The 12,490-nt window shown below is 32.9% G+C and overlaps 1 protein-coding gene across 6 annotated transcripts in view; it reads left to right on the top strand.

The window, feature by feature from the left end:
- PRKD1 (protein kinase D1) overlaps positions 1-12,490 on the top strand; it is a 407,876-nt gene that overhangs the window by 323,767 nt on the left and 71,619 nt on the right. For all 6 annotated transcript variants that reach the window (XM_051977312.1, XM_051977314.1, XM_051977313.1 and 3 more), the window contains 2 exons: positions 10,124-10,201; positions 12,034-12,313. In XM_051977312.1, coding sequence (XP_051833272.1) covers positions 10,124-10,201; positions 12,034-12,313 — 358 coding nt within the window. The remainder of the gene's footprint in view (positions 1-10,123; positions 10,202-12,033; positions 12,314-12,490) is intronic.

Below are 12,490 nucleotides of genomic sequence, written 5' to 3' on the forward strand. Positions count from 1 at the left end.
CCCAGGGCTATGAAGTTTCTTTATTTAAAGGCCCCCAAAACAACATTTTTGTTTTTACTATAGTCCGGCCCTGCAACGGTCTGAGGGACAGTGAACTAGCCCCCTATTTAAAAAGTGTGAGGACCCCTGGAAGGAGTTGTTTTCTTCAGACAATTATTTTTTTCTTTCCTTTTCCAAGCTGTTGACTTTCTATGCATCTCTCTCATTTCCTTTCTCATTTTTTTCTTCTATCTCTCATTTGCCGTTTGGAGTCATTTTTTGAGAATTTCCAAGAATCCTCTTTGGGCCTGAGACCAATCCACATCACTCCTTGTGGATTCTGTGGACATTCTGTCCTTGTCTGAGTTTATGTTTTGGTCATTTCTGTCACCGTAGTAACTTTCTATGGTCAAGGTCCTTTTCCGTTTCTTGCTCATTTTCTTGCCTTTTCTTTTGGTATTTCCTCTTTTTTTACTTTTAAGGCGAGGTCTGCTCCTGGGGTAAGGGAGCGCTGTCCCAAGCTTCCAGTGAAGCCGAGTCTTGGCTCTGAGCACAGCGCCCCCTTGTGTTTGCAGGGGTAGCTTTGCTCGCTGGGCTCCGGAAGCAGCCTGGGTTCCCAGAGTTTGCCTTCTGAGCTGGGACTGGAAGCTGCCCCCTGCTGTGCTCCTCGACTGAGCCAGGACTGAGGGGCTTAGCTCCTGGTTTGCGGGGATTAATGTCCTCTCACTAGCTTTCCCAGAGTCTCTCTGAGCTGGGCTGAGGACCCTTTTCACACTAGTGAGACTGACCTTTGTTGAAGTTTTTCCAGTCTCTCTTGAGCTGGAAAATGGTTTCCTTCCATCAGACTCTGTTCAGAGGTTTGGTTTCATGTGGTTTTGGAGGGAAACTGGGTGAGCTCCAGCAGCTTCCTGGCTTTACTCCGCCATCTTGGTTCTACCCCTGGAAGTGACTTTTTGTTCTTTTTAAAAATTGTTTAAAAATTACCAAGCTTAGTCATTTTAGGTTTGACCATAAATTGTATTTTTTTTTTAATGGTCCTTGTACTAAGAGCTATTATGGCAGAGTAAATAGTAGGTTTGCCTTACCTAAGTCAGGAAAATCTCTGTTTAAATTTTGCCTCTGTTACATATTACCTATGTGGCCCTTGGCAAGAGCTTAACCTTTCAGGACCTCATAGTACACTTAAACTTAGTATATAGATGAGTTTTTGAAGTCTATCAGTTCAGAATTCTCCATACTATAATAAGAGGTCTGACTACAAAAATGGCCATTAGACATACTTTTAATTCTGTTCTAAATTTAATTCTGCTCAAAATTATTTTTCCACTGTAAAAACTCATGACTTCTTGATGTATATCACAATAAACTGAGCAATCTCAAGGAGATATTATAGCTTGAACATCTAAGTAGATTTAGACAAATTTATTGTGAAATGTGCCAAGTATGGCAGAAACTGAATAACATTGTAAAAAATGAAAATGACAATCTCTGAAAGAATAGGAAACAACTGATTACTGATTTGGGAATCCTTTCAGCATCAAGTACTTAAGCATGATCAGGTTACTGGGTGGTTAGAGCAGAGGACAAAATCAGTCTCAAATTAGGAGAAAAGTATAAGAGGAGAAAATACCTAGTTATAATAGCATCAATATGATTTATCTAAAGAGAGTGTTTACTATGAAATGTAGAAATAAAAAAGATATTGACACTGGTTTTTACCATTTCTTAAAGAATTTTAACTTAGGTAAAATAAGTTCCATAATGCAGAGACCAAAAAGAAACCTAAACTGCTTTTGTCAGCATTTGATCACCTTGCAAAGAGGAATGGAGGCCAAGGACAACTGGTCTGTAATAAGATCTCATTTATAAGACATAAAAGGATAAAAAGATGATAGACAAAATGGTAAAAAGCAGTGGAGGGGAAAATAAGCTTGTAAAAACCTAGATGAAAGAATCAAAACTGTATCTTTTTATAATAAATATACTTTACATCATTAATAAGAGAAATGTAAGTTAAAACAAGTCATATTTCATGACATACTCAGCAAAATGATTAAGATTTCCTGTTCTGTCCCCCCTCCCCTCCAAGGAAACTATCAGTGTTGAAAGAGCTGTAGGAGATAGGCACAGGCATATACTGTTGGTTAAGTTGTGAATTGATCTTTTCTAGAATGAAATGAAATTATTCTGGACAATACTTAAGAATTATCTAATAAAAATAACTGTTCATACCTTTTTATTCAGATTATTACTTTATCTAGATCCTGGGATCCAAGGATTTCAAAGATAGGAAAAAAAAAAGATTAACACCAAAATATCATAGCAACAATTTTGTTCATTGTGTGGTTCAGTCATTTTTCAGTTGCGTCCAATTCTCCATGATCCCATTTGGGGTTTTCTTGGTACAAGATAATAGAATGATTTGCCACTTCCTTCTCCAGTTCATTTTACAAATGAGGAAACTGAGGCAAATAGTGTTGAATTGTTTGTCTAGGGTGACAGCTTAGGAAGTATCTGAGGCCAGATTAGAACTCAAGTAGACATGTCTTTTTTACTCTAAAGCTGGCACTCTTCGCTGTGCCACCTAGCACACCTTAGAAGCACTTTTATGTGGTAGTTAGTGTTAGATATAAAGGGAGTAACAATTGGTTAATGACGGTACTGATCTAATCCTGATATATGAATGTGATAGATTATTCCTATTGTGTAATAAGATGTAACAACTATAAGCAATTCAAAGAAATAAAGGAAGACTTGTATAAATTGATACAATGGTACAACCATTAACCTGAAGAATGATATTATTACAGTAATTCAAATGAAGTACATTAAAAAGAAGCCAAAATATGAGTTATTTTTTTAACCCACAACATTGACCCCACATTGTGACATTTCAAGACAAAATACTGCTTCTATAGTCAGATAAAGTTAAAAATTTCCTTGTTTTTCCTTAACTTTGTTTATGGTATTTTTTTTTTCTGGTAACAACAAAGAGGAGGATAGAGACAGAAATAACTTTGATTACAAAACAAAATTTACCATAAATCTTTCTATTTAAAAAGGGAGAATAACATAGGTATGATGAAAAGTTGTATCATCCCAAGAGCATAGATGAAAGTGGAAAGATAACAAAAAAAAAAGCAAACTTTAATTGGAGCACATTTTCTGACATTGCTATAAGAATTAATTTTCATCTTTGATTACAGTGGAACCACTGAATTTGGACTTAGTTCATGCTATATGATACTACATTAGAAAGTAAAAATAATATTTAAAAAGGTGAAACTGAAAAGGACTCTTAGACTTAACTAAAGATGCACAGGGAAATCTATCTTGCAGGTGACAGTTTTTAAGACATGGTCAAGCTGTCTCAAAGAGAGAAAGATTCAAAAGAATAGAAAATATTATCAACATGTTTCTATACCTAAAAATATGTAAGCTACCTCAGGAATTACTAATCCATATACCTATCTCCTCATGGATATAAAATTCTTTATGTGTTCAGCGTATCTTAGAAAATAGAAAAAAGAACAGTCAAGCTTGTCAGTTATTTTCTGTAACAGGATACATCTACAAAATCACACGACTTACTGAAAAACAGAAGATTCTACTGTGCATGTTGATTTCTCAGAAGCTTTGACTCAGTAGAGAAAAATGCAGGCTTAATCATTGTCTTCCAGCAAGTCATTTCTCCATACTTATATATTCAACTATCCTAATCATACAAGATGCAATGTAACAACAGAGAAAGCTTTGTCCAACTGGGCAATTCAACCAGCAAATATTGTCTAATGAGACAGTAATATATTTTCAAGCAAGGCGTAAAACAGGGGTATCTGCATTTATAAATAATTCTGTGTATTCTGTGTGAAATCTATTAAAAGATATTTATCTGTATATTATGAAGTTAGCCAGATACTCCTCATTGAAGATTTAATTGAGTTATTGGCATCAAACCCTAGTTCTCTACAATGTCTCCTCAGTGAAATCTATGGTCACTTCAAAGAAATTTGTGTATCCATGTATATTGTAAAAACTAATAGTTAAGGAATTTTTCTAGACTTTGAGGAGAGAGAGAGAGAGAGAGAGAACATGAACACTAGGTCTGTAATTGAAAGAGAAAAGAAAGTGCCAGATTACTTTTTAGATTTTGCAACATGCTTACCATGATCTGAAGTTCAGATTTTCTCTCCTTAAAATTCCTAGAGCTACTACTCTGTTCAGCCTCTCATCTCATTTTAACTGGATTATTACTTTTTAAATCTTATTTAATATTTTATTTTTTTCCAAATTACATGTAAAAATAATTTAACATCCCCTTTAAAAAAAAATTGGAGTTCCAAATTCTTTTCTTCTCTCTTCTTCTCCCTTCAATGAGAAGGCAAGCAATTTGACATAGGTTATATGTATATAGTCATAGAAAACACATTTCTATGCAGTCCTTCTATAAAAGAAGATACAGACAAGAATCCCAAGAAAAATATAGGAAAAGTAGCTTTGATCTGCACTTAGGGCTATTATTTTTTCTCTGGAAATGGACAATACCTTTTATCATCAGTCCTACAGAATTGTCTTGGATCATTAATTGCTGAGAATAGCTAAATTATTCATAGATGATCATCATAAAATATTTCTCTTACTGTATACAGTGTTCTCTTGATTCTGCTCATTTCATTTTGCCCCAGTTCATGTAACTTTTTCCATGTTTTTCTGAGAGCATTCTGCTTATCATTTCTTTTTTATATAATAATACCTTTTTATTTTTCAAAATATGTGCAGAAATAATTTTCAACATTCATCCTTGCAGGGATAACTGACCTATCAGAATTGTGGTAAAGGAAGGAGTTTATGACCAAGGAAGAACTAGAGCACATTAGGAAATGCAAAATGGAAAGTTTTTATTACTTTAAATTAAAAAGGTTTTGTACAAACAAAACCAATAGGAACAAGATTAAAAGAGAAGTATAAAACTGGGAAAAACCTTTACAGTAAATGTTTCTGATATAAATCTCATTTCTAAAATACATAAAGAACTATTTTAAATGAATAAGAACATAAGTCATTTCCCAATTGACAAATGGTCAAAAGATATGAACAGACAATTTTCAGGCGATGAAATTAAAGCCATCTGTAATCATATGAAAAAATGCTCTAAATCACTATTAATTAGAGAAATACAAATTAAGACAACTATGAGGTACCACCTCACACTTCTCAGATTGTCTAAGATGGTAGTAAAAGGGAATGATAAATCTTGGAGGGAGTGTGGGAAAAACGGACACAAATGCATTGTTGATGGAATTGTGAAATAATCTAATTATTCTGGAGAATAATTTGGAACTGTGCCCAAAGGGTTATCAAACTGTGCATACCCTTTGATCCTGCAGTGCCATTATTGGGTCTCTATCCTAAGTAAATCATAAAGGAGGGAAAAGGACCCACAGGTGCAAAAATATTTGTAGCAGTTCTTTTTGTGATAGCAAAGAATTCAAAAATGAGTAGATGTTCATCAGTTGGGGAGTAATTGAATAAGTTGTGGTATGTGAAGGTAATTGTATATTATTGTTCTATAAAAAATGATGAACAAGCAAATTTTTAGAAAGACCTGGAAAGATTTACATGAACTGATGCTGAGAGAAACAAACAAAATCAGGAATATATTGTAAATATTAACAGTAAGAATGTGTGTTGATAAACTGTGAAAGACTTAGTTCTTCTTAGTACTTCAGTAATCCAAGGCAATTCCTATAAATTATGGATAGAAAATGCTTTCTACAGCCAGAAAAAGAGATATTGAATGTAAATCAACATATGCTATGTTCAAACAAAACAAACCCAAAAATTTCATCCTTGCAAAACCTTGTGTGACCATTTTTTCCCTTCCCTTCTTTCCCCTAGATAGCAAGTAATACAATATAGTTTAAATATGTGCAATTCTTTTAAACATATTTCCACATTTATCATGCTGCACAAGAAAAACCAGATCCAAAGGGGAAAAAATGAAAAAAAATAAACCAGGAAAATAAACAACAACCACAACAAAAAGATGAAATACTATGTTATAATCTACAGTCTTCATAGCCCTCTCTCTGGATGTGTATGGATCTTTCTATCACAATCCTATTGGAATTGTCTTGAATCACCTCGTTGTTGGAAAGCTGCTCATCATTTCTTAAAGCATAATAGTATTCCATCAAAGTCATATACAATAACTTGTTCAGTTGTTCTCCAGTTAATGGCTATATCCTTAATTCCCAATTGTCTGTCACCACTAAAAGAGTTGATATCAATATTTTTGTATACATGTCCTTTTCCTTTTTGTTTGTTTTTTTTTTTTGTTTGTTTGTTTGTTTGTTTGTTTTTTTTTTTTGTTTTTTATCTCTTTGTGATACAGATCCAGTAAGTAGTGGCATTGCTTGGTCAAAGGGTATGCATGATTTAGAGCACATAATTCCAGTTTTTCCTCCAGAATGGTTGAATCAGTATAGAGTTTTACCAATAGTACATTAGTTTTAATTTTCCCCCATCCCCTTTAACATTTGTCTTTTTCCTTTTCTATCATATTAGCCAATCTTTCATATGTGAGATAGTAGCTCAGAGTTGTTTTAATTTGCATTTCTTTCATCCATAATGATATAGAACTTTTTTTTTTTATATATGACTATTGGTGGTTCTGCTAACTTTCTCTGAAACTGTTCATATCCTTTGGCTATTATCAATTGAGGAATGGCTCATTTCTATAAATTTGACTCCACATGTTTCAGAAATTAGATCTTTATCAGAAAAACTCAGTGTAAAACTTTTTTTCACAGTAATGATTACAAATTGTGTGTGTGTGTGTGTGTGTGTGTGTGTATGTATATATTATTCCCTTTTTGAACCAATTCCATTAAAAGTAAGATTCAAATGCTTTCTTTCTCACTTCTCCCTAATTTTCCCTTCAATGTAAAATCTCTTCCAGGCCTTTTTTATGTTAGATAGATAGATGACATATTTTAGATATATTAGATATCTGACTCATTCTATCTATCTCTTTCCCCTTCTCCAGTGCATTTTTCTTTCTCATCCTTTAATTTTACTTTTTTTAAAGATAATCATGCCATCACATTCAACTCATTCCTCTCCTTTCTGTCTTGTATATTGCTTCTAACTGCTCTAATAATGAGAAAGTTTTTAGTGATTATAAACATAATTTTTCCATGTAGGAATGTAAACAGTTTAACCAAATTGAATCCCTTATTATTTCTTTATCTTATCTATCTTTTCATGCTTCATTTGCATCTTGTATTTGAAAGTAAAATTTTCTATTCAACTCTGGACATTTTATCTGGAATGCTTGAAAGTACTTTATTTCATTGATTGTTCTTTTTCTCCTGGAGGATTGTACTCAGTTTTGCGAGTAGGTCATTGTTAGTTGTATTTCTAGCTCTTTTACCCTCTGGAATATCATATTCGAAGCTCTCTGATCCTTTAAAGTAGAATCTGATAAATTTTGTGTTATTCTATCTGTGCCTTCATGATATTTGAATTATTTCTTTGGGGCTGCTTGCAGTGTTTTCTACTTAATCTGGAAGGTCTAGAATTTAGCTATATTATTTCTGGGAATTTTCTTTTTGAGATATCTTTGGGGAGGTGATTCTTTCAATGCCTTTTTACCCATTGGTTCTAAAATGAAGGTAGTTTTCTTTGATCATTTCTTGAATAATAATGTCTGGCTCTTGTTTTAATCATGATTTTCAGGCAATTCAATAATTCTCAAATTATCTCTCCTGGATCCAATTTTCAGGTCAATTGTTTTCCAATGAGATATTTTACATTTTCTTCTTTTTTTTTCATTTCATCTGTTTCTGTTTGATTTTTTTGTCTCATAAATTTCTCAGCTTCCACTTGTCCAATTCAAATTTTTATGGAATTATTTTCTTCAATGAATTTTTGTATATCCTTTTACATTTGACCAATTCTGCTTTTCAAGGGATTCTTCTCTTCACTGAATTTTTGTGCCTCTTTTACCATTTTGTCTATTCTGGTTTTTAAAGTATTGTTTTCTTTTTTGTGTCTCCTTTGCCAAATTGTTGACTCTTTTTCCCCTGAATTTCTTGTATCACTCTCATTTTTTATCCTAGTTTTTCTTTTATCTCTCTTACTTGATATTTAAAATCCTTTTTGTACCCTTCCATAATCTGCAACTAATTTATTTTTTTTTTTTGAGGCTTTGGATGCAAAACTTTTGATGTTGTTGCCCTATTTTGATTGTGTGTTTTAATTTTCCTTGTCACCATGGTAACTTTTTATGGTCAGAATTTTTTTCTGTTGTTTTCTCATTTTCAGACTATTTCTTGACTTTTTAACTCTATGCTAAAGTGAGACTCTGCTTCTCAAATAGAGAGTGCACTGTAACAAGCTTTAGTTTTTTGGAAAGATGTTTTCAGAGATAATTCTGGAGACCTGTAGGTTTTTGTTTTTTTCAAATTGGTAGGATCAAGGGGGAAATATGTATACTAGTATCCTGTACTGGACACTGGTTTTTAAATGACCACAAGCACACTTCAAACCTGGGACCAGAGATTAGGAAGTAAGGACCAGGGTCCTTTCTCCCTTGTGGTCCACAATCACTGCTGTGTACCTCTTTGTACTGGAAGTAACAATGCAACAGAATCCTTCTCCTGGTACCAGCAAAGAGACTCCTATAAATCTTCTGAACCTTTTCAGACCTTTTTACTGTCTTTAGGCTAAGAGGTCTAGAAACCATTTTGTTGACATTGATTTAATTGCTCTGAGGCCTGTTCCTGATTTGCTGAGACCCAGTCTAGGCTGGGGCAGATTGCACTGGACTGCACTGGACTGCCCTGAACTAAGTTCCTCTCTAACTATAGTGCAACAAACCTTTCCTGCTAACTTTCTAAGTTGTTTTTGGACTGGGAAATTGTTTTATCCATCATTTTGTGGTTTCTGCCACTCTAGGATTTGGTTAGATTCATTCTTTTTAAATGTCTAGGGAAGAGCTCAAGTGAATTCCTACCTTTAGTATGCCATCTTGGCTCTATCTTATTGTCTAAAATATTATTACAAAATCTTCCTATTTGGTCTGTTCCTCCATCCAGATGTCAAAGTGACTTTCCAGAACACGTCTGGCCATGCCATTTCTCTATAAAATATACTCCAGTGGCTTAAATATTAAATTAAAAATTAATATTAATAATATTAATAAAAGTATTAAATACAATTATATTATATATTAATTAATTGTTAAATAATTATCAGATCAAATATTATGTAATATCTATTTATTCTTTTATTTTTGTGAAAAGAAAATAGAAATGGCTAGTGATGAGTTGAAGGATACTGATTCACAAAAAATGGCTTTAGAAACAAAAGAGTATTCAAGATATTTATAATCAGAAAAAGAAGTGAGACTTATGTAGTAAGAATAAGAGTGAATAAATAGATAACTTAAGACATGTGGTGATATTCTTGAAACACTAAAAAGTATAAAAGTAATTCCAGTATTTTAAATACATCTTCTACATAATATGGGAGGATCATAGAATCAGAGAGCTGTCATAAAATAATATAGTCTAGCCATGTAATTCAAATCCCTAATTTGACAGCTAAGGAAAACTGACACTCTTAGAGATAAAATGACTTCTTCAAGGTCAAACAGGTATAAAATAATACAGAAAGGATTTGATTTCAGGTACTCTGATTCAAAAGCTAGAGTCTTTCTACTATATTAAGGTAAGCATCACAATGGATTAGAAGATGACTTATCTTGGACGATTTATAGAGCCATTGAATTACCAGAATAAGTCTAAGTCTCTTATGGAGTAAAAAAAGATGGAGATATTTGAAATAAATTCATGATTTCCTGACTCATCATTGCAGAAATGAAGCATTTTGTCCCACAAGATAACTTGTAGTTAGAGACAGAGTATAGATTATCAATTGGTCTGAGTTAATGTGACATTCTAATATGGTAAAATAAGTTTTTGCAAAGTGTTGCAATATTTTTCCTGTTTTTTCTTACTTGTTACCATTTCATTATCTTATACTTTAAACGGTCAAAAAACATTGTAAAATGCATTGTTTCTCCTAATTCTGTGTTATTTGAATGTTTGTAGGAAATTGTAATTTTTTTTTATTACAGAGGAAACGGCATTATTGGAGATTAGACAGCAAATGTATCACACTCTTTCAAAATGATACTGGAAGCAAATATTACAAGGTAAGGAAGAATGGCTTTATTTTTTATTGTGTATCACTTTCTGACATTTTCTCATGTTGACATATGACATAATTTTCTTGTGGACTTTCATATTTAGCCCATTTTAAAATTATATTTCTTGCTTCAATTTCTATATCACAATTTTATGAAATTCCTTTTTCTATTCAATTTGAATTCTCTAAAAGTTGAAGTTATGGCCTGACATCTCATCAGAAGAATTCCATTTCCCTTAGCATACATACATACATACATACATATACACACACACAGAGAAAAAGAGAGAGAGAGAATGAATCAGTCTTTCAAGTGATTTTTTTTTCTGCCTAAGGCCAAAAAGATGAACTAAAAGTGAATTCTTAAAGCATACGAGCAGTTGCCAAATATATAAGCTTTTTCTCTTAGACCCCTGGCACTTTCTTAAAGTTAAAAAAATCTTATAGAGACAAAGAAATATATGCTTAGCCATGGGTGTGGAGGCAAAGTGAAAAGGAGCATTGAATTGTAAGTCAAGAAATTAAGATTCAGTTCCCAACTGAGCAACTGGCTCTGTGATTGTGGAGAAGCCATTTCTTTTTTAGGCAGTTCCCCAATCCCTCCTTTTCTCCACCCCAAAATGTTGACTTTTCTAGACTTCATTTTCCTCATCTGAGAAATGGGGAAATTAATACACAAGATCCTTCTTGTGGGTCAGCTATGAGTTAATTGAATGTTATAATTTAAATTGCTCCCTATGTCCAGTCAACCTAGCTTTATAGGCTTATAGATCTAAAGATGGTAGGTACCTTAGATTGAGTTCAATTCCCCCATTTTACAGATGAGGAAACTGAGACCCAAAGAAGACATGCTTAGTGTTACTCATGGAGTATGTGGCAGATGAAAGTTTTGAGCTCAGATCTCTTCAATATTCTTCTCCAGTAAACAAATGACAGTCTTTGTCTACTTGTGAGGAATTCTTCACAAATTCCATTTAATTTATTGATCAACCTTTTAGTTCTGCCCAGTTATGCTTTAGACATGAGACCAGATCCACTGAGAGATTTTATCTAAATCAACATTCTAGATTAATGAAAATAATTTGAAATTGCTTAATTAAACATCATTCACTTCTCAGCTAAGAAGAAAAGTAGGCATAAATTCTTTGTGGATTATTTTGTTAGTCTTAAAGTTAAGATTATATTATTTATCTATCAGTAAGTAAATGAATCCTCTTCACCATTAGATGAGCATTAAATTTCAGGAATGTTTTATGTTTGTTCTATTATAATGCATTTTCTTTCTTCTTGTATCTTATCCTAAACTGTATTTATCTTTGAAATAGTAAGGAAAGGGACAATGACATGTTATGTAACAAAGACTTATGCTTCTTAAACCAGTGGTCCTCTAGATTGCTATTAAGATTTACTCACTAATTTTTTTATGTGGCAGCAATAATTGTAATTTAGAAATGCTAATTTTATTTTTATAGTTGTTTAGCATACTCAAAAAAGTCATGTGTCTTCAGATGGGTTTAGACCAATATTAATTTTCTGTGTTCTCCATTTATACAGTACTTTTCACTTAAATTACTCATTAATTTTGAAGTATATTAAAATAAAAAACAAGACCTCTCATTTATTTATTGTAGACTCAGAAGATTGTTTTCTGTAGAATGAAGATTATAGTGCAAATGTATGATAAAAATTCATGTGTTTTTTAATTAAATGCCTATCAACAAATGATAAATAATGGTTGCTTTTCATGATGTTTATTGATATGTCTTAGGAAGATTTATTTTAAAAATTTTTTCTGCTTACATAGTTTTGATAATCTGCATATAATCATTTATTCCCTAGGAAATTCCTCTCTCTGAAATTTTATCCCTGGAACCTGCAAAAACTTTTTCTTTAATTCCTAGTGGGGCCAATCCCCATTGTTTTGAAATAACTACAGAACATGTTGTCTACTATGTGGGAGAAAATGTAGTCAGTCCCTCAAGCCCTCCACCAAACAACAGCATACTTACCAGTGGGGTTGGTATTGATGTAGCCAGAATGTGGGAGATGGCTATTCAACATGCTCTTATGCCTGTCATTCCAAAGGGAGCCCCCCCTGGATCTGGGTCAAGTTTACACAGTGAGTCTGACTTCCTTTCAATCTCTTTCATTACATATTATAATATGCTTTAATATCATGTCCATTTGATTAGGGACGTTGTAAAAAGATGGCAGTCCTGTTTCTTATCCTCTTCAGCCTCTCCATATGTTGCTGTGATGTTCCAATGATAAAATAAACCCTTAATCCAAAGGATAT

This window comes from Antechinus flavipes, chromosome 2, assembly GCF_016432865.1.
Source record: "Antechinus flavipes isolate AdamAnt ecotype Samford, QLD, Australia chromosome 2, AdamAnt_v2, whole genome shotgun sequence".
NCBI lineage: Eukaryota > Metazoa > Chordata > Mammalia > Dasyuromorphia > Dasyuridae > Antechinus > Antechinus flavipes.